This window comes from Artemia franciscana, chromosome 17, assembly GCF_032884065.1.
Source record: "Artemia franciscana chromosome 17, ASM3288406v1, whole genome shotgun sequence".
Taxonomy (NCBI): domain Eukaryota; kingdom Metazoa; phylum Arthropoda; class Branchiopoda; order Anostraca; family Artemiidae; genus Artemia; species Artemia franciscana.
The window spans coordinates 43,326,037-43,348,757 of NC_088879.1; the positions used below are offsets into that span (position 1 = coordinate 43,326,037).

The window sequence follows — 22,721 nt, forward strand, 5'->3', positions numbered from 1 at the left end:
GGGGATATCTAGCTCCCTCTTTGTGCATTCTTGGCGCTGGCAATTCAAATATCACCTCAATTAATTCATTACTAGACGAAATATCATCAATGAATAATGAAAAACTGGATAATAAGTCTCGGTTTTTGAGGTTCTCAAAATAACTCGACTATTTGTCTATTGCTCAGACGATTTTGTTCAGCGTGTGAAAAAAAAAATGAAATGCACAAGCCTGTTTTACATCATGGGTTATTTAACGTTTCTCTTTACTATTCAGTCTGTTTCTATAAATTAAATGATTTATGACAGATTTAGGTGAAAAAAAGTGGCACCTTTCTTAAAAATACAATCAAAAACTAAATATTTCTGCATTTTGTCTGTTTTGATCGTTCTCAATCAGATTCTCTCGGACATATGACAAAATAATAATGAAAAAAAATATGCAAATTTATAGTCAATGGCAGGATTTCCATAGAACGTAGAACTGTAGAACTGTGCCCCCCCCCCCCTGTTGGCCAAAGTTGATGGCTGCATGTGCGCTGTTCTAGAGACCAGAGAATACCCCGTAAGTTTTCAGTTCACACTTGAGTGGGGGGGGGGGGTTCTTCTGTAAGGAGAAATATCATAACCTTATTTAAAGTAAGGACACCAAAACATTTATATACCCTGGACCGATCTTGTGTCTATTCAAGCCTGAAAACAATTTTTTTCTAAAATTTATCGTCTGGGTACTTAAAAACAACGAGCTGCTTATGGCAATGTCATATTTTGTCAGTGTTGCCATGTTGAACCGTGAAAATAAAAAGGCAAAACTAATTACTTAAATTTGACAACAATTTTCGTCCGCAAAAATTCAAACATTGTCAATCTGTTCATTCTCGAAGGTAACTAAAGCTTTAAAGGGAAATCCAATTTTTATAACTGTTTTGGTACTAATGCTAGCTTATTTTTAGTGATTTTTCATCCACGTTCTTTTTTTTTAATTTGGCACGGGATACCAAAACTGCGTAACTACATTTGGTCATATGGATGTCTTTTTCATTACAAGTTGAATTAAACTTTTGTCTAACGTATAACATATAAATGGTTGCTTAAATTTCCACTTGACAAATTCAAAAGTCTAATTTCATTTCACTGTCCTTGTTAATTTAAAATTTTATATAATTCAAGCGGCAAAAAAAGACTAAATAATATAATAAAATTACAAATAATTGTATGGAAGGTCTATCTTTTTCACTAAGCTTGATTTAGCTCACCAATACAAAATATTTAAAGAGGGAGAGGGAATGGCAATACCCCAATTAATAGGATATATTTTTAAAGCATAAGAAGAAAAGGAAAGGGGAAATTTTAAAAACTATATTAAGTTATGAAAAGAATCTTAAAAAACAAAAGAGTTGAGGTTCCAAGTTACTTCACGTACGTTCAGGTATCTGTCCAAATAACTAACCGTAAATAACAATAAATAACAAATAATAATAAATAATCTAATAATAAATATTAATGTAAACATAATAATATAATAAACAATAATATAACAATATAAATAAAAATAATACACAAAAATATACAAAATAAAATAATATAATAATAAAATAACAAATATAAATAACTAAAACTAACCATAAATAACTAAAATAAATAACTAACCAGCTGTACAAAGGAGTAAAGTTTTGACATAAACAGGGGAGCCCCTCAGAGCAAAGCCCTAATTTTCGTGGAGGGACGGATCCCATCCCAAACTTTAGCCCAGAGAGGTCTTAGACACCTGACCCTCTTGTATTCAACGACTATACAATTATGTAAATCAGCAAACGCAGTGTCTGTTAAATTTTTAGATTTCGAAGTGACTAACCTGACTAAATAATAACCGGACTGTGTTTTCAACGGGGGAAAATATTCCAGGACTAGCTTCCTATTACCTTGGATTTGTACTAGTGGATAAGTATTAAGAATTGAGGACGGGAATCGCAAAGACCCATAATCACTTTCTGTGCTGAATCGCAAGTAGCCATTGTACGACAATATCTGAAAAATGATAAAAATTATCTAATACCTTATAAGGTAAAGAGAGAGAGCGAGAGAGAGAGCGAGAGAGAGAGCGAGAGAGAGAGAGAGAGAGAGAGAGAGAGAGAGAGAGAGAGAGAGAGAGAGAGAGAGGGAGAGAGAGAGAGAGAGAGGGAGAGAGAGAGAGAGAGAGAGAGAGAGAGAGAGAGAGAGAGAGAGAGAGAGAGAGAGAGAGAGAGAGAGAGAGGCCAAAAGTTCTACCATAATTTGAGAATTCATACCCGTTGACAATTGAATTAATATGGCAACAATTAAAGTCTTAACTTAGGTATCCTTCTTGAGTTGTCAAGGTGTTAATTTTGTTTTATTAAATATTATCTATTTTATATTGATCATCTGCTATTAGTTATTTATTACAATTTTGAGTGCTGAATGTCCTTCCCTAGATCTCTATTCAAATTTTTTTTTTCTCGTTATAAAACCAGCTTGTCTTTTCAGTCACATCTATTGTAAAAGGAATTTAAAAAAAAGCGAATTTCGAATCGAATATTTCGAACGATCGAATATTTCGATCTTCAAACCACTAGACAACAGTCCTAAAGATTCTGTGGGCATGTCATGACAGTTTTCTTTTTGTCTTTCAAGCGTGATCTTCAAAGCCCCGACAAAGCAATAGACCCTGTGGCTTTGTTATGAATTTTTTTTTTCAAACGTGATTTAAAAAAAAACAATGCTGAGCAATTGCTAATCAAAAAATCCTATCAATGTTGTCATGACAATTTCCCATTTCAATTAAGAGCAATTTTATGGTTAAACATTACGTTTTTAGTGGAAAAATTCTAAAAGCCATGAAACTGTACGTTACTTTTTCATTCATTTAGAATAAAACTCTTATTTTAAAGGTGTTTTAAATAATCATGTTTTACTCTTTGCATTTGACAAACCTTTTAGGACAGAAAGCCGTAGAGTTTCACGTCAAGACCTCACCTACGTCTCCTTATAGCCATCGTAGCTACAGACAATCATAGCTATTAGTATATGATGTATATATGCTGAACATACCAAAGTTTTTTTTTTTATTGAATCTTGGTTTGATTTTTATCAAACAGTTCGTGGTAACGAACTGTAGTAAGGAGCGACCCGGCTCAATAGTAACCGAAACTCTAAAAAATGGAATTTGAATACCCATAGTTACATCAAAAGAATTGCATTTTAATGCTGATTTTAAATATATAAGTTTCATCAAGAATAGTCTTACCCATCAAAAGTTACGGGCCTGAGAAAATTTACGTAAATTAAGAAAATAGGGGGAAACATCCCCTAAAAGTCATAGAATCTTAACAAAAATCACACCATCAGATTCAGCGTATCAGAGAACCCTACTGTAGAAACACTACTGTACTTTTGCTCCTCAACGCCCCGCTCTTTACGCTAAAGTTTTTTACTTTATTAAAAAGTAGAGTTAAGAGAAAGAGTCAAACTTTAGCCTAAAGAGCGGGGCATTGGGGAGGAAAAGCCCTTTTCATATTCGAGTAATTTCTGTTCGTTTTAAGTTTAAAAAAACCTGTTTTTTATTTAATTTTTTGACCTTCTAAAACGAAAAGGAAAATAAAAAGGTTTAAAACTCACCTTATCTCCAAGAAATGGAGGAGGAAGACTCCAGTAAAGTGGGGTGTCAAAAGGATAGCTTGCACCAATTGTAACATCCCCAAAAACCTTGGGAATTAATCTCAAGTTATTTGTCACATTAAGCTCGGTCTCGCCAGAATCAACAGTCAGACGCCTCTCACCTGGTTCTAATAGCTAAAAGAAAAATGGAGCTATAAGTTTAGTAAAGTGTTATTATCAAAACTGTAGAGGGTACAGCTAAAAAGAGGGACGTACAATTCAATTTTACTTTCCTCATGAAGATGAGAGAATCCTAAAATGGTCACGGTGGAAAAAAACCTAAAATATAATAATACCTAGCACCAATTCGTTTCTCTTTGTAGGGAGGTCAGGTCAGGAAAATAGGGATGATTTTCTTTTAAGGTAAGTGGGATATGCATCTGTGGTGGAGAATTGTATTGGGGGGGCTACTACCAGGGTTTTGGATTTGAAAGAGCATGGATTTGTGGTAGCTTTTGTTCGTTTTAAGTTCGAGTCGATTATTCATTGTAATTTTTGTTTGTTTTGGGTCCGATTTATTTATTGAGGATGATTTCTGTATCGTTTTAAGTTAAATTATTATGACTTTATTTGTGATCGTCTTTGGTTCAATATAGCTCTTTACTTTTTATGAAAAACTCCTTGTATGGACTTTTTTAAAAATTAATTTCTGTTCGGTTTAATTGTCCTTGAAATTTTTACTGGTTAATAATAGGAATACTTGTAAAACCTTTTTTGGCATTACTCCATATTTTGGACATAATTTTCTAGCAAATTTTAGCAATAATTGTACTTTAGAAGTTGGGATGGATGGGTAGAGGGTATTGTATTCAAATATAATCTGCATTATTTTGGTCTTCTATACGGTTGGGGGCATCCTCACCCCCCCTATTTTACAACCTTGAGTATAGACGAACATTGATTGACCAGCTTATTATGATAATTTTGTTGTTTTATGTTTTGTTTCAACTACTGGGTTTGTTTAAACAGATATAAAAGTTCAATTATTAGTGAAGGTTTTGATTTGCTGTTTAAAATAAAAATAGGATATCTAGAATCAACGCAACCAGAGATGTTCCCGGTTCAGGTTCCCTTGGTTCTGGAACATTAATTGAGGTGTCTTCAAGGTCTGAAAATTTAAGCAGATCAACCTAAAAAAGAAAATGTTTCACAGCGACAATCAATATCAGTACATTTTTTTCAAATGCCATTTGTCCTTGATTAGCTATCCCCCCCCCCAAGTCAAAATTTAAAACTTAGTTAATCTCCCCGTTTATTGTTCCTTAAAAATTTGAGCTGAATACCTTCCTGAATACCTGAGCTGAATTCCTACTGTTAATTCCTGTACCTGAGATATTACAGATCCGCCCTTTTGACAACTTGAAGGTACATCATATCTTTTGAGTTAGTTCAATAATCCCTGATAGTCTCACCTTGATATATTTAGTCGTTCCTGACATACTACAAATATACTACCGTTTGACAACCTGTATGCGCACAGTGAGTTTAAGTTTAGGTCAATACCCCCCTTAGTATTTCTTGAAAGCTACAATTTAATCTATTAAAGGCTCCTAAGATCCTGCAGACGCGTCATCCTGCCAATCCTTAAAAACGTACTGTCTTTGAATTTAGCTCAGCCTCCCACTCAGCATTCCCTTGGAGTTTCAACATAGTACCCATAGCCATTCCTGAGACATTGCAGCTACACCCTTCTGACAACCGGATGCGCAGGGTGTACTTTGATTAGGTTCAACATACCCAGAAAGTTTTAACTTAATACCTTTAGCTCTTTCTGAGTTATTGCAGATATACCCTTCTGACAACCTGGATAAACATAGTATCCTTTGATTTAATTCAATGTCTCCAACAAGATCAACTAATAGTTTCGACCAAATACAGTAAGCTGATCCTGGGACATTGTAAACACGTTTTTTCATATGGTGTTTATGGTTTTCATAAACATGGTTTATGGTGTTTATGGTTTTCATAAACATGGTTTATGGTGTTTATGGTTTTTTCATATGGTGTCATATGGTGTTTTCATATGGTGTTTCATATGGTGCATATGGTGTTTCTGACTTAGTTCAGCATTCCCCTTAGCATGTGCTCCAAGTTGCAATTGAATACCTTAGGCAATTCCTAAGTGTTCCATAGTAGGTACACCCTCTTGACAACCTTGATGAATGTAGAGTCTTTTAATTTAGTTCAACAGCCACAACAACATTCCCTGAAAGCTTTAAATTAATACCCTAAGCTGTTTCTGAGATATCCCACATACGCCCTTTTGGAAACCTGAATACATTTGGACATTCTTTCTATTTGATTCAGCCTTCCCCTCAACACGCCCTGATATTTTCAACTTAACACCCTATGCTATTCATGAGGTATTGCAGATAAGCTTCTTTGACAATCTGGATGAACGTATGGTCTTTGATTTAATTCACCCCACCCCCTCGATATTCCCCGAATGTTTCTTCGTAATACCCTTAGTCTTTTTGGATACACGGGATCAAGCAGGCGCCTTTTCCTATAAGTCAGTTTTGACCGGATATCTTTGGGAACTGAGGGGGGGGGGTGGCTTCAATCTATTCTGACTCTTGAAAAGAGGAGTATAACTTTCAATTCCAATCAAATGATCCCCATCCAAAGTTTTTATGATAGCTCCTTTCATATGAAGTGACCCGGCGAAAAAAATACATTAATACCATGTCGCTCTTTCCTTAAACAGTCTTATTGCGCCACCTATGACAACACCGTTCAAATGCATAATGTTATCCCCGAGGGTCGTACTAGATACTTTGATGCAGTTTAAAAAGAAAAGTTAAAAACCGTTGAAAATACTTTTTAGACCAAAAATGACTTACATGCAATTATGCCGACATAACAAAGCAGAGCTGCACATAAAAACATGCACCTTACATTCTTTTGCTTAAAGCCAGCAAAACAAGGACAAAAAATCATAAATAATTCTTTTTAACAGAGCCAAGGGGGGACCGGGTTATATTCCACTGCAGTGGCGGCTCCAACAAACAGAAGCTAAAGCAGACAGTGTTGACAAGCCATTTAATAAATGGGATTTCATACGTGAATAAAACAGACTTCATATGGATCTATTGGGAAATGATGTTGACTTCGGACTTTACCTCCAGGGTGTCGAAAGTCGATGTTGAGCTGTCGTTTTGATACCGGACCAGCTAGACGAAGCTATTTAGAAATAAGACTTAAAAATAATTAATAAATGAAAGTTTGACTCTAAGGGTATAAAAAATATACAGTTGCAAGCACGTACACAAAAGAGGAGGGGAGCGGGGATCCTGAAATCTAACTTATGAATTTGCCTCTGATAATCTGTCAATTTTCACTTTTTTTAACGAGCTCAAACCCACCACTCTCGACACACCAGCTCTGCGCAAAACAATTTCTTCGTTTTATGTCTGGTTGTCGCCATTATTCTAGTGCGCCATAATGAGTGCCACCGTTATTCCTGCGTATTAAGTCTAGAGTAGAAATTATGGCACAGATGAAGTTATCTGAGCTCAGGCCTTCGAATAAAAAGCATGGGTTGTACTCAAATTCTTCCAAAAAAGTACCCATCTTTTAAATGAGAGGGAGGAAGAAAATTGACTTAACCCCCTCCCCCTGCCCATCATCGACATTATTCAAAATATACTTCGTAGATTCCAAGCTTTAAATAGTAAAAAAAAACATTGCTGAATTCAGAGCTCTTCGAAAAAGGTGAATCAAACAGTTCGTGGTAACGAACTGTAGTAAGGAGCGACCCGGCTCAATAGTAACCAAAATCTCTAAAAAATGGAATTTTGATACCAATAGCTACATCAAAAGAATCGCATTTTAATGCTAATTTTAAATATATAAGTTTCATCAAGTTTAGTCTTACCCATCAAAAGTTACGAGCCTGAGAAAATTTGCGTTATTTTAGAAAATAGGGGAAACGCCCCCTAGAAGTAATAGAATCTTAACGAAAATCACGCCATCAGATTCAGCGTATCAGAGAACCCTACTGTAGAAGTTTCAAGCTCCTATTTACAAAAGTGTGGAATTTTGTATTTTTTGCCAGAAGGCAGATCACGGATGCGTGTTTATTTGTTTTTTTTCCCCCAGGGGTGATCGTATCGACCCAGTTGTCCTAGAATGTTGCAAAAGGGCTCAGTCTAACGGAAATGAAAAGTTCTAGTGCCCTTTTTAAGTGACCAAAAAATTGGAGGGCACCTAGGCCCCCTCCCACGCTAATTATTTTGCCAAAGTCAACGGATCAAAATTCTGAGATAGCCATTTTATTCAGCGTAGTCGAAAAACCTTATAACTATGTCTTTAGGGACGACTTACTCCCCCACAGTCCCCGTGGGAGGGGCAACAAGTTACAAACTTTGACCAGTGCTTACATATAGTAATGGTTATTGGGAAGTGTACAGGCGTTTTCAGGAGGATTTTTTTTGTTGGGGGAGGGTTGAGAAGAGGGGGATATACTGGGGGAACTTTCCATCGATAATTTGTTATGGGGGAAGAAAATTTTCATGAAGGGAGCGCAGGATTTACTAGCATTATTTAAAAAACAATGAAAAAATAAATATGAAAAAGTTCTTTCAGCTGGAAGTAAGGAACAGCATTAAAACTTAAAACAAACAGAAATTATTATCCATATGAGGGGCTCAACTCCTCCTAATACCTCGCTCTTTATGCTAAAGTATTTTTAGTAATTTTAACTATTTATTCTACGACTTTTGTGATTCAGGGGTCATTCTTAATGAATTGGGACAAAATTTCAGCTTTAGTGTAAAGAGCGAGGTACTGAGGAGGGGGCGAACCCCCTCATATATGTAATAAAAATATGAGAATACAAAAGTTCTTTACGTAAGCTAATTTATAAGTTACGTAAATCTTTTACTAATAAAAAGATTCGTAAAAAATTAAAAGTTCTAGTTGCCTTTAATTAGCCAAAAAATCAGAGGGCAACTAGGCTTCCTCTCCCGCTCTTTTTTTCTCAAAATCATTCGATCAAAATTATGAGAAAGCCATTTAGCCAAAAAAAAAAATGCAAATTGTGTTTTAATAATTCCTCTGCGGAGAGCCAAAATCAAAACATGCATTGATTCAAAAACGTTCAGAAATTAAATAAAAAAAAACAAGTTTTTTTTAACTGAAAGTAAGGAGCGATATTAAAACTTAAAACGAACAGAAAGTTTTTTACTGTTTTAAAAAGAAGAATTGGGAGAAAGAGTCAAACTTTAGCGTAAAGAGCGGGGTGTTGATGAGAAAGCAGCCTCTTTCATATACGAAGTAATTTCTGTTCGTTTTAAGTTTTAATGTCGCTCCTTACTTTCAGTTAAAAAAACTTGTTTTTTTTTTTATTTAATTCGTAATAAGATTGATAACTTGTAGCATGGGAAAAATACCTTTTGACCTTAATTTATGTCTAACAAATCCAAAAGCAAAAAAAATTAATAGCTATAAGAAATGAAGTCAAATGAACTAATGTGAAATTGAAAATAAAACACAGGTAAAGCCAAAAACAGGCGGTAATGAATATAACACTGTTTTTTTTTATTTTACTATAAAGCTATCAATCAACTGTCCATTTTGCCCTAACAAAATCAAAGAGGTTTAATATGCTACCCTGAGTAGGGATGTACACTGAGTGTGGATCTTGAGCCCCCCCCCCCCACCAAAAGAAAAGGATGATTGATCATTTCTTATTTAAATTATAAATTAAAATTGGATTTTTTTATTACCCCAACAAATTTCTTCAGATTCTGGGGGAGGTAGTGTATTCTCCCTGTCCCCAAATGACGGATCTGGTTGAAGTCAATTGAAGGGATGAGTAAGGTAAAATCTAATCGCCAAATCTTTAGTTGATTACACATTTCGACATTCATAAGATGGCCCTGTGCCTTGGTTAAGATGCAGAAAAAAAAAGACGAATTAGGTTTCAATCTTTTTTTCAAAATTCTTAAAATCTGATTTCGAAATTTAATTTCACTATTCGCATAAACATAAATATTATTTATCCTTATTGCTTAATACCCTTTGCATTTGAGTGAAAACATTTTTTCACTAAGCAGTTTTTTTCACTTTTTTTTAATTTTAACTTACTAAGGGGATTAGGAAGGGGAACATTAAAGAGGGGAAGATAAATATCCAGTTAAAGATTCTTGACCATAAATATTTCAGTGATACGCTGTTTATGATTCCAATCTGTTCACTCTAAAAATGGCATAAAAAGCCACATAAGCGTTTCAAATTATTTTCGAGATTTCCTAAAAATTGTTTTTGTAATTAATGTTTACTGTTAAGATAACCACAGGCAACTGGTGCTATTCCCAAATCAAAATTTAAAAACCGTTTCATTAGACAGCTTCCTTTTCAAAACGTGTGTTTTAGTTCTCACTTAATAAAAGGGCTTGGAGGAGGAGTATGCTTCCTCCAGCCTCCAATAAGAGGTTTTTTGCCATGGATATCATTACGATACTCTTTTAGTGCTTCTAAGCAAGGGCCAGAAAAATAACGATTTGAGCAATTGAGCCCAATCGGGGCCCGCATTCGAAAGGGAAAAAATTTTGAGATTTAAGGCAAATTGTTTTTGACGATAAGGGATAAATCACAAATTGTACAAATAGTTAAAAATATATTTATTTTAAGTTTACATTGCTGGATGAGATTTATTAACGTGTGTATTATTATAATATACTTTATAATATAGAAAACTAATACCCGTAAAAGTATATATCAATTTTATTGAATTTCATCAGGACAGTCCTATATTAAAGAGAATCTGCACTACGTACGTGAACTAAATTACGCCCATAAACTGCTATGCAGGCATATTTTATTTAAATATACTATGTATAGAGAGGGCCCCCCAAAAGGAAAAACCAATTAGACCCTGCATCTTTTTAAACCCGGGCCATTTCCCGGCCCTTCAATTCCTAAAATGTGACAAAATAGTGTTATTTATGATATCATGATGATGTCGTCATGTGGATAGTGGTAATAAAGGGGATAGATGACACATGCTGTTAAGCCTGTTGCTGTGTTTACATGAAAATGACTTCTTAGACACACTGCCTTTCCATCTTTTAATAAAACTAAATGAAAATATGGAAAAATGGCAAAACTTTCGATAAGACAGTGAAACCTTGTAAAAGCAAAAAAGTTTTTAAGGTAAATGAGAATAAAAGTTAGAATACCTTGGCTTCATATCCAGAAGCCTTTAACGACGGACAAAGAAACAAAAATCATCAAAAGACGAAAAAAAAAACTAACAAAAAGATCTAGAAAACATAGAAATGCAAAAAGAAAATGAAAAACGAAGGAAAACTTTTAAACGCAAGTCTTCTTGTTGACGAATATGTGAGGTAATCATAAAACCAAATATTGTTAACTGGTAATCAGTGTTGTAACTAATGACAATTGTATGAGAGGGTAGGGGCTCAAAGACCAATCAATACGGAAACACTAAATAAGAACATTGTTGATTGGGACTCTCCTACTTGCCAGATTTTGCTTAAAGAATTTTACTATTCTTTAAGTATCCCCAGTCCAACACGTACTTGTAAACTACGTTTAGAGCGTTCTTTGAGTTTTACTTGATTTTGTCACGAAGAAAATATACTGTTCCTCCAGGTTATGAATTATCAAACTTTTGAAGGGGGAACTTTTTTTCTAGTATGGAAATTGCTCTTGATGGCATTTATCATGGAGTTAGTCGAATCACCTTCTAAAAAAAATGCAATAATATTTTGAATTTGAGATAACAAAAAGGATATTTTTTAAACTCATTTACTCAATTGCATCAATCTGCGTTAGATGCAAGTCTTCTTGCATCTGAAATCTAACAAAGAATAAGCGATTTTTTTTTGTTTGAAGACTTATCTGGTTGAATTTTCACTACAGCATTAACACTGTCTTTAGCATAATTTACCAATTTTCTTGATTTATGATTTAAAATCAAACATGGTTCTGAACGCGGGTTCTTTGAAAGACGGAGACGGCTTTGTTAGATGTTTACCTGAGGAATTGTCCAAGGATTGTTGATTGGGACTCTCCTACTTGCCAGTTGATTGCCATGTTTTAAACAGCAAGCTGCACAGAAAATGCGGCACTGTTCCACTTTCTAGGGCTATAATGAGAGAAATTGAGATGGCTGGGACATTTTTTTGCGGATGAAGGATAGCAGATTACCAAAGATTGCCGTTTTTGGACATTCATCTAGGAGCAAACAAAAAACAGGTAATCAATTGCCCCGCCAAGTCGAAACAATTCCTATTAGGGCATCCACTCATTGCTCTGTAGGATAAGAAACCAACTTAGTTGTTCTGCACATATTATGACTTTTTAATAGGAGCTATGAACATCCCCCAAATACAATCCTTAATCGCTAGAAGTAAAAATAAAGTTCCAGTTTGTATTACCTGTGACCATGTAAACTGTGCCTGTATACAAGACTGAGTTCTACCAAAGCAAAAACAGCTAGTGCAGCCATCTGGATTTTCCTCAGATAGTCCAAAAGTGCCGTCTAAACATTGACTGCATTTACGACCCACAGTGTTCACCTAAATAGGAATAAGAAAGGTTATAAACAACAGCAATAGTTTTAGTTCTATATTAATGATTATTATCTATATAAAAACTATCATTTTATATAGACTGCTTATTATTTTTACGAAAGCAACACGCTGCCACCACAAGGCAGTGTGGTCTTAGCACCTTGGAGGTTTCACTTGAGATTTGATAGTACCAACCTGAATGACCATCACAGAGGTTTAGTTCATTTAGGCCATATTCAAACCAAATCTCTGGCTGCTTAAACATTCCCTCTGGGGTTCTCAGACATGTCTGTCTCAGATCATGAATGTTCTTTGAAGCATTTTCCCAATTTTTCTAAAATTACACAAATATTCTTGAAAAAAAAAACAATAAAAGGGAGCTTCAAACTTAATAAATATCCCATAACTGCAATTGGAATAAAAATTTAGATTCATATTTTCAAACTTTGTTTGAAAATAATGTTTTCAAACAATGTTTTCAAACTTTGTGTCTTAAGGCTTCACTTATAATTGACAAGGGGACCTTGCATTACTGCTGACTACCTAAAATTATTGCTACGTTGACTACATAAAGTAACAACTAAAGTAATTATTGTTTAATTACTAGTATTACGAACAAGTTGATGATTTTAAACACTATTAAAACTGCTGGACTGTTTGACGACTTTACAAGAAATTGACCTACAATCCTCGTAAAAATTGCTATTCTTTCTACTTCTTAGCAGAACAAGGGGGGACTATAAATAGCCCCCCTTTGATTATTCGAACTAAATAATAAGCAGAATAGTTGTACTTAAGTTATTAGGCATACAGACCCGCTATACTTTACCCCCCCCCCCCCTAATGTGCAAATATATAGCCTAAATTTGTTTCCAAAGTATTGTATTTTTTTTAATATAATACAAGAATTTGGATTGAGCATCAGAGATAAATATTACAGGAATATTAGGTAGGGGGTATATCTTACAAGTACCCCATTTTACCTACAAAAAAACATCACTGTGCCTTTTATTGCATATCTTGGAAGAATTTTATATTTCAGCTTTTAAAATGATTTTTCCCGAGTAGAATAGATACATTTTACCGTTGCAAGGTGACCAAACATTTTCCCATTTCTAATCCCTTCCCTTCCTCCCTCTTTTTCTCTTCCCCCCTCTCTCTCTCTCTTTCTCTTTTTAATTGACCAGTCGGGCGTAATGCAATGAAAAAGAAGAAAAGTGTCCTTAGAAGTCTCATATTTCAAAGATACAGTGTCACCATATTCAACCATAAGCCAACTTTTGTAGAGTAAAAAGAATCTCTTCATTTTATCTCTATTTTATCTGAAGTTTAGAAAGGGTTTCCAAGTCTAAAAAAATCGAAACAGCTGACGGCTTTACGTCTCGAATGAGCAACTTTAGGGCTGGATAACCTTTGGCATCATTAAAAATATGTTCCAAACAAATATGTAATTCAAATTCAGTTAATGAGATATATAAAGATGAATTAAGGAGCTGTTAATAGGATGCAAAAAAAAGGCAGCAATATTTTAAATACTGACAAGAACTATTAGCGGTCAATTTTCCTAGTTATCAGCTTGGCTGCAAAAGCCATAGATTTAGAACTTGAATGGAAACTAGATAATATCAAAAGTCATAACGACATAGCAACATTGTGAATTTTCCTGGGAAACTAATAATAGAAACTGATAATAATAATATTATTTTCCCGGGAAAATAATAGAGAAAGCTCCAGAAAGATACCTAAAAAGAAATTATTACCGTTATTACCATTTACATATTTATTATAGTTATTACGTACTGAAATATTATTGTTTGTATTCTATTATCTATACTATTAATTAATTTAAAAAATTTTTCAACAAAAAGAGTTTTTCAACGAAAAGTAAAGAACTCCATTAAACCCAAAATGAGCGAAAATAAAATCAAATAATCTACCAAGTGTAAAACTACCACAAGCCAGCATCGATAAATAAATGAAACCTAAAACGAACAGAAATTACAATAAATAACAGTCAAACTCAAAACGAGCAAAAATTAACATGAGTGGGGCTCAAAACTCCATTGCCTTCCCAAGTTCAGAACATAATGTGCACTTTACTGGAATTTTTTTTTTAATGTTTTCACTTTTATAACTTTAGTAAATCAAGTATTATTAACATTTTAAGGAATAAATATTAGCATATTTATATTAAACTGACAATGCAAATTCATTTGTATTTTTTTCACATTCATTGAATAGTTGTAGCAGCATTAGCAGCATTAGTAGCAGTATGCATACAGTATCTTTTTTTTCAGCATCCCTTCAATATACGATGAAATTATTAACCTAACACCATCAACCCGTCCTGAAGCATTGCTGATACGTCCTCTTGACAACCTATGTAGGCATAGTGTGTTTCAATTTATTTTAATACAGCTACAATATTGCCCAAAATTTTTGCCTTAATACCCTTAGATTTAGTACCATTAGTAGCACCGGTAGTTATAGTAGTAGCGGTAGGAGTAGAGTTAATAGAAGCAGTCTTAGTTTTAGCAGCAGTAGTAGCAACATCAATAATAGTAGCAGTAGTAATAATTTTAGGAGTAGAAGCAGTAGTATTATGATGCAAATATTGTCTTTTGGTTAGTTCAAAATCCCCCACAAGAAGCGGTGTAGGTTTTAATTTCCCATACGAAACTGTTCCTAAGATATTGCTGATAAGTCCGGTTGTTATCCGTACAACGTAAATCTTCAGAAATATTCTTTGAAAATTCCACCTTCATACTCTTAGGCATAGTTGTAATAGTAGTCACAGCAATAATATAACTACTCAACGTAATACAATTAGCTCTTGCTATGGTATTGTCGATTTGCTCTTGATAACCTGTACATTCATATACTTCTTGAAATTTTCATCTTAATGCTCTTAACCTTACAAGAAGTTGCGATAGAAGTAGTAGTTGGAATAATAGTAATAGTGGTAGTAGATGTAGGTGGTAGTACTAGTGGTTCTAGTAAATGCTACAGTAGCAGTAGTATTAGTAGTAGTGTGAATATATTGCTATTTGGTCAGCTGGTCACCCCCTTTAATTATTTCCTGAGAGTTCCAACTTAATGCAAATAGTTTCTTTTGTTAGTTCGAATTTGCCATCAATATTCTCTCGACTTTTACCTTCATTGAATTAGTCTTAATAGTGCTATTATCACAGTAGTTTTGGTAGCAAAAATAGTTACAGTGTTAGTGTTGTATTAGCAGTAGTAGTGGCAGTAGTAGCAGCAGTATTATTAGCGGCAGTAGCATGTGCATATTGCCTTTTGGTCAGATGAACATCGCTTTCATGATGCCCCGGAAGTTTCACCTTGACACGTTAAGCTTTTCTAAAAATATCGTTGATGTGCGCTTTTGACACCCTTTTCACCTTAATACTCTAAACTCTACAAGTTGTTGCAACTGAAGTAGTAGTTGGAGTAGTGTAGTAGCAGTAGTAGCATAAGGAAAAGTAGCAGTGGTATCAGTGTTATTAGTGACAAGCATATATTACCTTTTTGTCAATTGATCTTCCCCTTTAAGTATTCTCCGAAAGATTCAACTTGATATCCAAATCAATTCTTGAGATACCCCCTTTTGACAATCTACATGCCCATCGTGTGTTTTGATATAATTAAAATTCCCCCTCAATATTCTGTCAAATGTTCACCTTCATAATCTTAATTGTACTAGTATCATAGTAGTAGTGGTAGTAGGAGGGACAGTAGTAGCAGTATTAGTGTATAATTATTAGAGGTAACAGTATTAGAAGCAGAATAAATAGCAGTAGTAGCAGGTGTATTTTGCCTATTGGTCAACTGAACATCCCACTCATGATGCCCCTGAAGTTACCTCTTGGTATGATAAGCCGTTCTAAAATATTGCTGATACGCCCGTATCAGCAATCTGTATGCACATGATATGTTTTGATTTAGTTCAAATTTTCTCTCAATATTTCCTCAGATGTTGTTTTCAGTATCCTCAGAACCTGTGGTAGCAACAGAAGCAGCAGTAGTCGTAGTAGTAGTAGCGTGCAAACATTGCCTGTTTGGTCAATTGATCATCTCCCTTATCATTCCTTGAAAACTACAAATTAATATAATCATTAATTCCTGAGGGACACCCTTTTGACAATCGATACACCAATAACATGTTATGATGTAATTCAGAACTCCCCTCAACACTCCATAAAAGACTCAAATTAATGCCCTTCATATTTTGGTAAATTAAAAGTCAAATATGTATACCTCTTCCCAATAACATATACCAGGCACGTACGCAGGAATTTTTTTCGGGGGGGGGGGGCAAAACCTTCGAAACAGCAGATAAAATTAGCACTTTTTATGGCACTTGATATAACAAAGTGACATACAGCAATCGCAAATTCTGTCTTTCTGTCTATGTGTCGGTCTGTCTGTCTGTCGGTCCGTCTGTTTGTCGATCCCAGTTTTGCTACTTTAGGCACTTCCAGGTAAGCTAGGATGATGAAATTTGGCAGGCATAACAGGGACCGGACCACATTAAATTAGAAATAGTCATTTTTCCGATTTGACCATCTGGGGGAGGAGTGGGGGTCGGTTAATTCGGAAAAAATAGAAAAAATGAAGTATTTTTAACTTACGAACAGTTGATCAGATCTTAATGAAATTTTATGTTTGGAAGGATATCGTGTCTCAGAGCTCTTATTTTAAATCCCGACCGGATCTGGTAGCATTGGGGGGGAGTTGGGTGGGGGAAACCTAAAATCTTGGAAAACACTTAGAGTGGAGGGATCGGGATGAAACTTGGTGGAAAAAATAAGCACAAGTCCTGGATACATGATTGACATAACCGGAACAGATCCACTCTCTTTGGGGTAGTTGGGGGGGGATGGGTGATCGGATCTCAATGAAATTTGATATTTAGAAGGATATCGTGTCTCAAAGCTCTTACTTCAAATCCCGACCGGATCTGGTGGGATTGGGGGGAGTTTGGGGAGGGGACCTAAAATCATGGAAAACGCTTACAGTGGAGGGATCGGGATGAAACTTGGTGGGAAAAAAGCAGAATTCTTAGATACGTGATTTGCATAATTGGAACGGATTCGATCTATTGGGGGGGGGAGGGGTTAGTTCTAAAAAATTAGGAAAAAATACGTACTTTTTAGTTATGAAGGAGTGATCGGACCTTCATGAAACTTCATATTTAGAAGGACCCCGCAACTCAGATCTCTTATTTTAAATCTCAACCGGATACAGCGGCATTGGGGGGCAGTTGGGGAGGAATCTTAGAAAATACTTAAGGCGGAGAGATCAGGATGAAACTGGATGAAAAGAATAAAAACAAGTCTAAGATATGAGACTGGCATTACTGGACTGGATCCACTCTCTTTGGAAGAGTGGGGGGGGGGAATTCGGAAAATGAGGTATTTGTAGCTTACGAACGGGTGACCAGATCTTAATGAAATTTGATATTTAGAAGGATCTTGTGCTTTAAAGCTCTTATTATAAATTCCGACCAGATCCTGTGACATTGGGGGGAGTTGGAGGGAGAAACCGGAATTCTTAGAAAACGTAAAAATTGGGGTATTTTTATCTTACGAATAGGTGATTGACTCGACTCGACCCGTTTTCGACTCGAGTTGGATCCGGGGACATAGGGGATGGAGGAGGGAAACAGAAATCTTGAAAAACGCTTATAGTGGACAGATCGGGATGAAACTTGATGGGAAGAATAAGCACAAGTTCTAGATACGTGATTGACATAATCCGTTCTCTTTGGAGGAGCTGGGGGGGGGGGGTGTTAATTTAGAAGAATTAGAAAAATTGAGGCAGTGTTAACTTAAGAACCGGTGACCAGATTTTAATGAAATTTGATATTTAGAAGGAATTCATGTATCAGAGCTCTCATTTCATATCCCGACCAGATCTGTTGACATTGGGGGTAGTTGGAGGGGGAAATTGGAAATATTGGAAAACGCTTAGAGTGGAGGAATCAGGATGAAGCTTGGTGGATAGAATAAGCAAATGTCGTAAATCCGTGATTGCCGTAACCGTACTGGATTTGCTTTCTTTGGGGGGGGGGAGTGGTTCAGTGCTTTGGCGAATTTGGCGCTTCTGGACGTGCAAAGACGATGAAAATTGGTAGGCGTGTCAGTGAGCTGCACAAATTGACTTGATAAAGCCCTTCTTGATAGAAGGACATCGTGACTCAGAGCTCTTATTTTAAATCCCAACCGGCATTAAGCCTCTGATTTTCCTTTTAAATCAATCTATTGGTTTTTATAATTTTTTTAGAGCTCACACCATATGATTCTTGGCTCTTAGCCAAGTTTTTCCTCGTCACAAGTTCTTGCCTCGTCACAAGTGCCATATGAGATCTTGGCTCTTGTTTTTATTTAGTAATGCAAAAAGTACGTATATCGGAAAATAGAGATTAACTTTAATCTGTAGTATTGTAGCAGATGGGGGGGGGGGGAGGAGACTGAAGCATCAAAAGTACATTTTAAGCTCAGGTTATGTTCATAGCGATTTAGAACCAATGATTAATCTATTATATCCCACTGAAAGGGAAATTTTAGGGTAGAGCAATATAGGTGCTGTTGGGGATAGTTATCCTATTGCAAAAACGTAGATTTTAATGAAAAATGATAGTTTCCGATATTGATCCATTAAAAGCTGTACTTTATCCTGAAAAGGGAGAATAAACGCTCTAATATCAAGGATAATTCCATTCTGCTGTGAAGGGAATGTGAACTCTCTTAACAAAAAAAAGAAAAAAAAAAACAGTGCAATTGCTAATTACTTTGAAGAGGATAAAAAGCTAGACAGAAAAGGGGTTAATAATTGGGCAGTGAGTTGACTGGATAATTGCATGCTGTAAAATCCCCCCAAAAAAGGCTTCACATATGTATCTAGATTCTTAATAAATGTCCTACTTTTGCCAAAAATCCCAAGAAACTATGGGAAATTAAACATTTCAAAAAATTTCGGGGGGGGGGGCAGGCTCGAAGCCCCCCCCCCTCTGCGTACGTGCCAGACATATAATATATGTAAGCAATGAACAAACTGCATAGCTTGCAGCCCTTGCTCTGAGGCCTCGCAAGGGGGGGGGGGTTGACATCCCCAAACACATAACTACCGAGCTTTTCAATAATGCTGAAAAAATTGATGTCTCAAAACTTGTTTGGATGTTTGTTATTGATAACGCATAGGAAGGGGAGGTCTGTCAAATCAATTTGACTCTTAAAAAGGACACTATAACTTCCAGATTAACATCAAATAAGATCCATTTGCAGTTAATACGACCACCCATTCCATAAGAGCCTCATATGCCCCCAGGGCAAAACTTAAAGCCCTTACCCCAGGGCTCTGGGGGGTTGTTCCTACCTTGGAGGGATTGTTATATGTTGTTTGGATTATTATTGAAAAAAATTTCATTGGACAATCTCAATTAAACCTATTGGTGGAAAGAGGGGCAGTTGGGGGTGGGGGTGGCTAGTTGACCTCCATCATTATTGACTCTTAAAATGGAACTAGAACTTCAAAATTGAACCAAATTAGCCACCTCTAACGTTTATAGAACCACCCTTTCCATAACCCCCAGGGGTATAACTTGCAAGCCTCGCCCTTAGGCTTTGGTTAGATGCGCTCTGATCACTTTGACTCTTAAAAAGGGCGCTAGAGCTTTTTAACCAATCCAAGGAGTCCCCTGCAATGCATATGCGACCTCCGTTTCTATAAGAGCCTTATATACTCTCAGGGTATAACTTACGACCCTTGCCCTGAGAGCTATAGGGGAATGGGGGTCTTCCTCACAGACATAATTTCCAGACCCTTCAACTACGATGAACAGAATCGTTATCTTCAAATTCCTGTTGGAGGTGTAAAGGGAAATTATGAGGTTGGTTGGGGGGCTTGTTGCTCTCGAATCACCTTAATTCTTAAGAAGGATAATATAACTAACAATCTCAAATCAAATGAGCCCCATCTTAGAAATTCTTCTAAATATCAAATTTCTTTCAGATCCGGTCACCGATTCGTAAGTTAGAAATACCTCATCGTTTAAATTTTTCCTCTCCCTCAAGCCCCCCAGATGCTCGAATCGGAGAAACGACTGTTATCAAGTCAATTTATGGAGGTCCCTGACACGCCTACGAATTTTCATCGTCCTAACATATCCAGAACCACCGAACTCGCCAAAGGACTGGAAATCCCCCCAACTCCCCCATAGAGAGTGGATCTGTTCCAATTATGTCAATCACGTATCTAGAACTTGTGCTGATTCTTCCCATCAAGTTTCATCCCGGTCTCTCCACTCTAAGCGTTTTCCAAGATTTGCGGTTAACACAATCTCTATTTCCCCCCTGCAGCCCCCTCTGTCCCCAGATCGGATTCAAATCAAAATGTAGCATCTGAGACATAAAATATTTCTATATAAAGTTTCATTAAGATCCGATCATCCATTAGTAAGATAAAGATACCTCAATTTTCAAGTTTTCCAAGATTTCCAGAATCCCCCTCGAACTCCCCCCAATGTCACTTGATCTGGTCGGGATTTAAAATGAGATCTTTGAAGCACAACATCCTTCTAAACATCAAATTTCATTACGATCTGATTACCTGTTCGCAAGTTACCAATGCTTCATTTTTTCTATTGTTTTCTGAACAATATCCTTTTAATATCAAATTTCATTAACATCCGATCACACATTCGTAAATTAAAAATTGTTTTTTTTTTAACTTACTGGTTCTGAGTAAGTTTGTTTATTTTTAAATTAAATTAGTAAGTATTGTTTTTTTAAATTCTGGTTCTCAGGTATCAATGGAAAGGTATCAATGATAAGAACAAATATTTTATAGAACTATTCGTGGCGTTTTAATATCTACTAGTCTCATTCGAGTAAGAAGTCAACAAAGCTCAGAATTTGAGTATATAATTTACATTTCAGTCAACAAAAAACTGTGTTCGATATGTTCTGGTAAAAAAAAATCGGTATTTAGCTAGTTTGTTATTGACCGGAGAATTTTCGCCGCTGTCAGTTTGGTTAGAAAAAAAAAACTATAATTCAAAAATTAATAGGGCTGGAGAATTCAATCTTGTTTCTATGGAAGGGAATGATAACATGTTTTTGATAAGGAAGGTAAGTTACATTTAGCCAAGTTTGTGATTGGAAGAGGAGTCTTCTAGGTGGGATTAATTCCCTCAATAAAAAAGCGTTCTAGTTTAAAGAGAGAAATGGATTGGCTCTCTTTACATCTAAAACAGCCACAAATATAATATTAAAAATAAACTCAGTCAAAAATATCAGTAAAATTATATGAAAATAGCCACGCTGATCTCTCCAATTACGCTATAGTTGATATAGTTGAAAAACCGTTGGCATAATTACAAAGTGCAAAACGAGACTAGGAAGTACCTTGTGTTTTTGTATTTAAAACCTCCTTGTATTTACTTACATATTTAAACTGCCAAATCTACTTTTTTCATAGACACGAAAGCATTATATCACTTCTTAAAAACAGATTGGGCTGATCTCACTCAATATGGGTTCAAAAAAGAGAGGAACGGAATGATAAAGAGGGACCTAAAGAATATCAAGCGAGAGTGAAAAGGGGTTAAGACAGTGCTAAGACAGGGTTGAGACAGTGAAGATTTAAGATAGTGAAACATAAAGGGATTTTTTTTAGATGATTTTCAATTTAGTCTTCAGTATTTAAAAAGTAAGTAAGGTCCGTAAATTAAAACTAAACAAAATTTAAGTGATAATGCGTCAATTAAAATTAGTTTATTAATTGCATAGAAGTACAATAATGTCAGGGGCGTAGCTAGTGATTTCATTGTCCCGGGAGAGTTTCAGTTTTTGCCTTCCAGCAGTGCTCCCCAGAAGATCACAGTATTGACGGAAAAACAAAAACTTCAGTTTGACACACGTCAGTGGCTCCTCTTTCGTTGCTTTTATCTTATCAGTTTGGCGCCCAGGGACCGCCGTCGCACTTGTCCCCTAGCTACGTCATTAATAGATGTGTTAAATAGATGTTTTTACTTATAGTAGTAGGTACAGTCAAATACTGATTTTAAAAAGTAAACAAGGTTTTGAATTTATCTAGACAAAATTTTAAGGAGAATACATTCATTAGGAATTAGGTTAATAATTACATAAAATGAATTAGCACGCAATACCCATAGTACTGACAAAAAAACTTCACTGCTCTCTCAGTGGGTGCACCCCAGGGACAGCCGTAACCCATGATCCCATCCAAGCTAAGCCACTGATAAGATGTATTAAATGGATCCTTTTGATTTTAGTATTAGACTCAGTTAAAATTTCTAATTTAAAAAATAAATCTAGTTTACACATTTTTGTAGACAAAATAATAAGTAGAATACATGCGTTGTAAACTAGGATATTAATTTCACAGAGATGAACTTTAAACTATTCGGAAAACTATGTTTATTTTTAAGACCCCGAACCAGAAGATGACTTAATCAATATTTTTTGTAACCCTGACTAAAGTATATACTTAAATGTCAAG

General features: G+C 35.5%; 1 protein-coding gene across 2 annotated transcripts in view; it reads right to left on the minus strand.

Annotated features, from left to right (window-relative positions):
* The window catches only part of LOC136038276 (laminin subunit alpha lam-3-like), a 395,732-nt gene that overhangs the window by 85,065 nt on the left and 287,946 nt on the right, over positions 1 to 22,721 (minus strand). Inside the window, exons 23-26 of one of the 2 annotated variants that reach the window (XM_065721398.1) lie at positions 12,063 to 12,203; positions 6,718 to 6,837; positions 3,616 to 3,789; positions 1,835 to 2,007 (exon numbers count right to left, since the gene is read on the minus strand). In XM_065721398.1, the coding sequence (XP_065577470.1) occupies positions 1,835 to 2,007; positions 3,616 to 3,789; positions 6,718 to 6,837; positions 12,063 to 12,203 (608 nt within the window). The remainder of the gene's footprint in view (positions 1 to 1,834; positions 2,008 to 3,615; positions 3,790 to 6,717; positions 6,838 to 12,062; positions 12,204 to 22,721) is intronic. The other variant, XM_065721399.1, reaches the window with a different exon arrangement.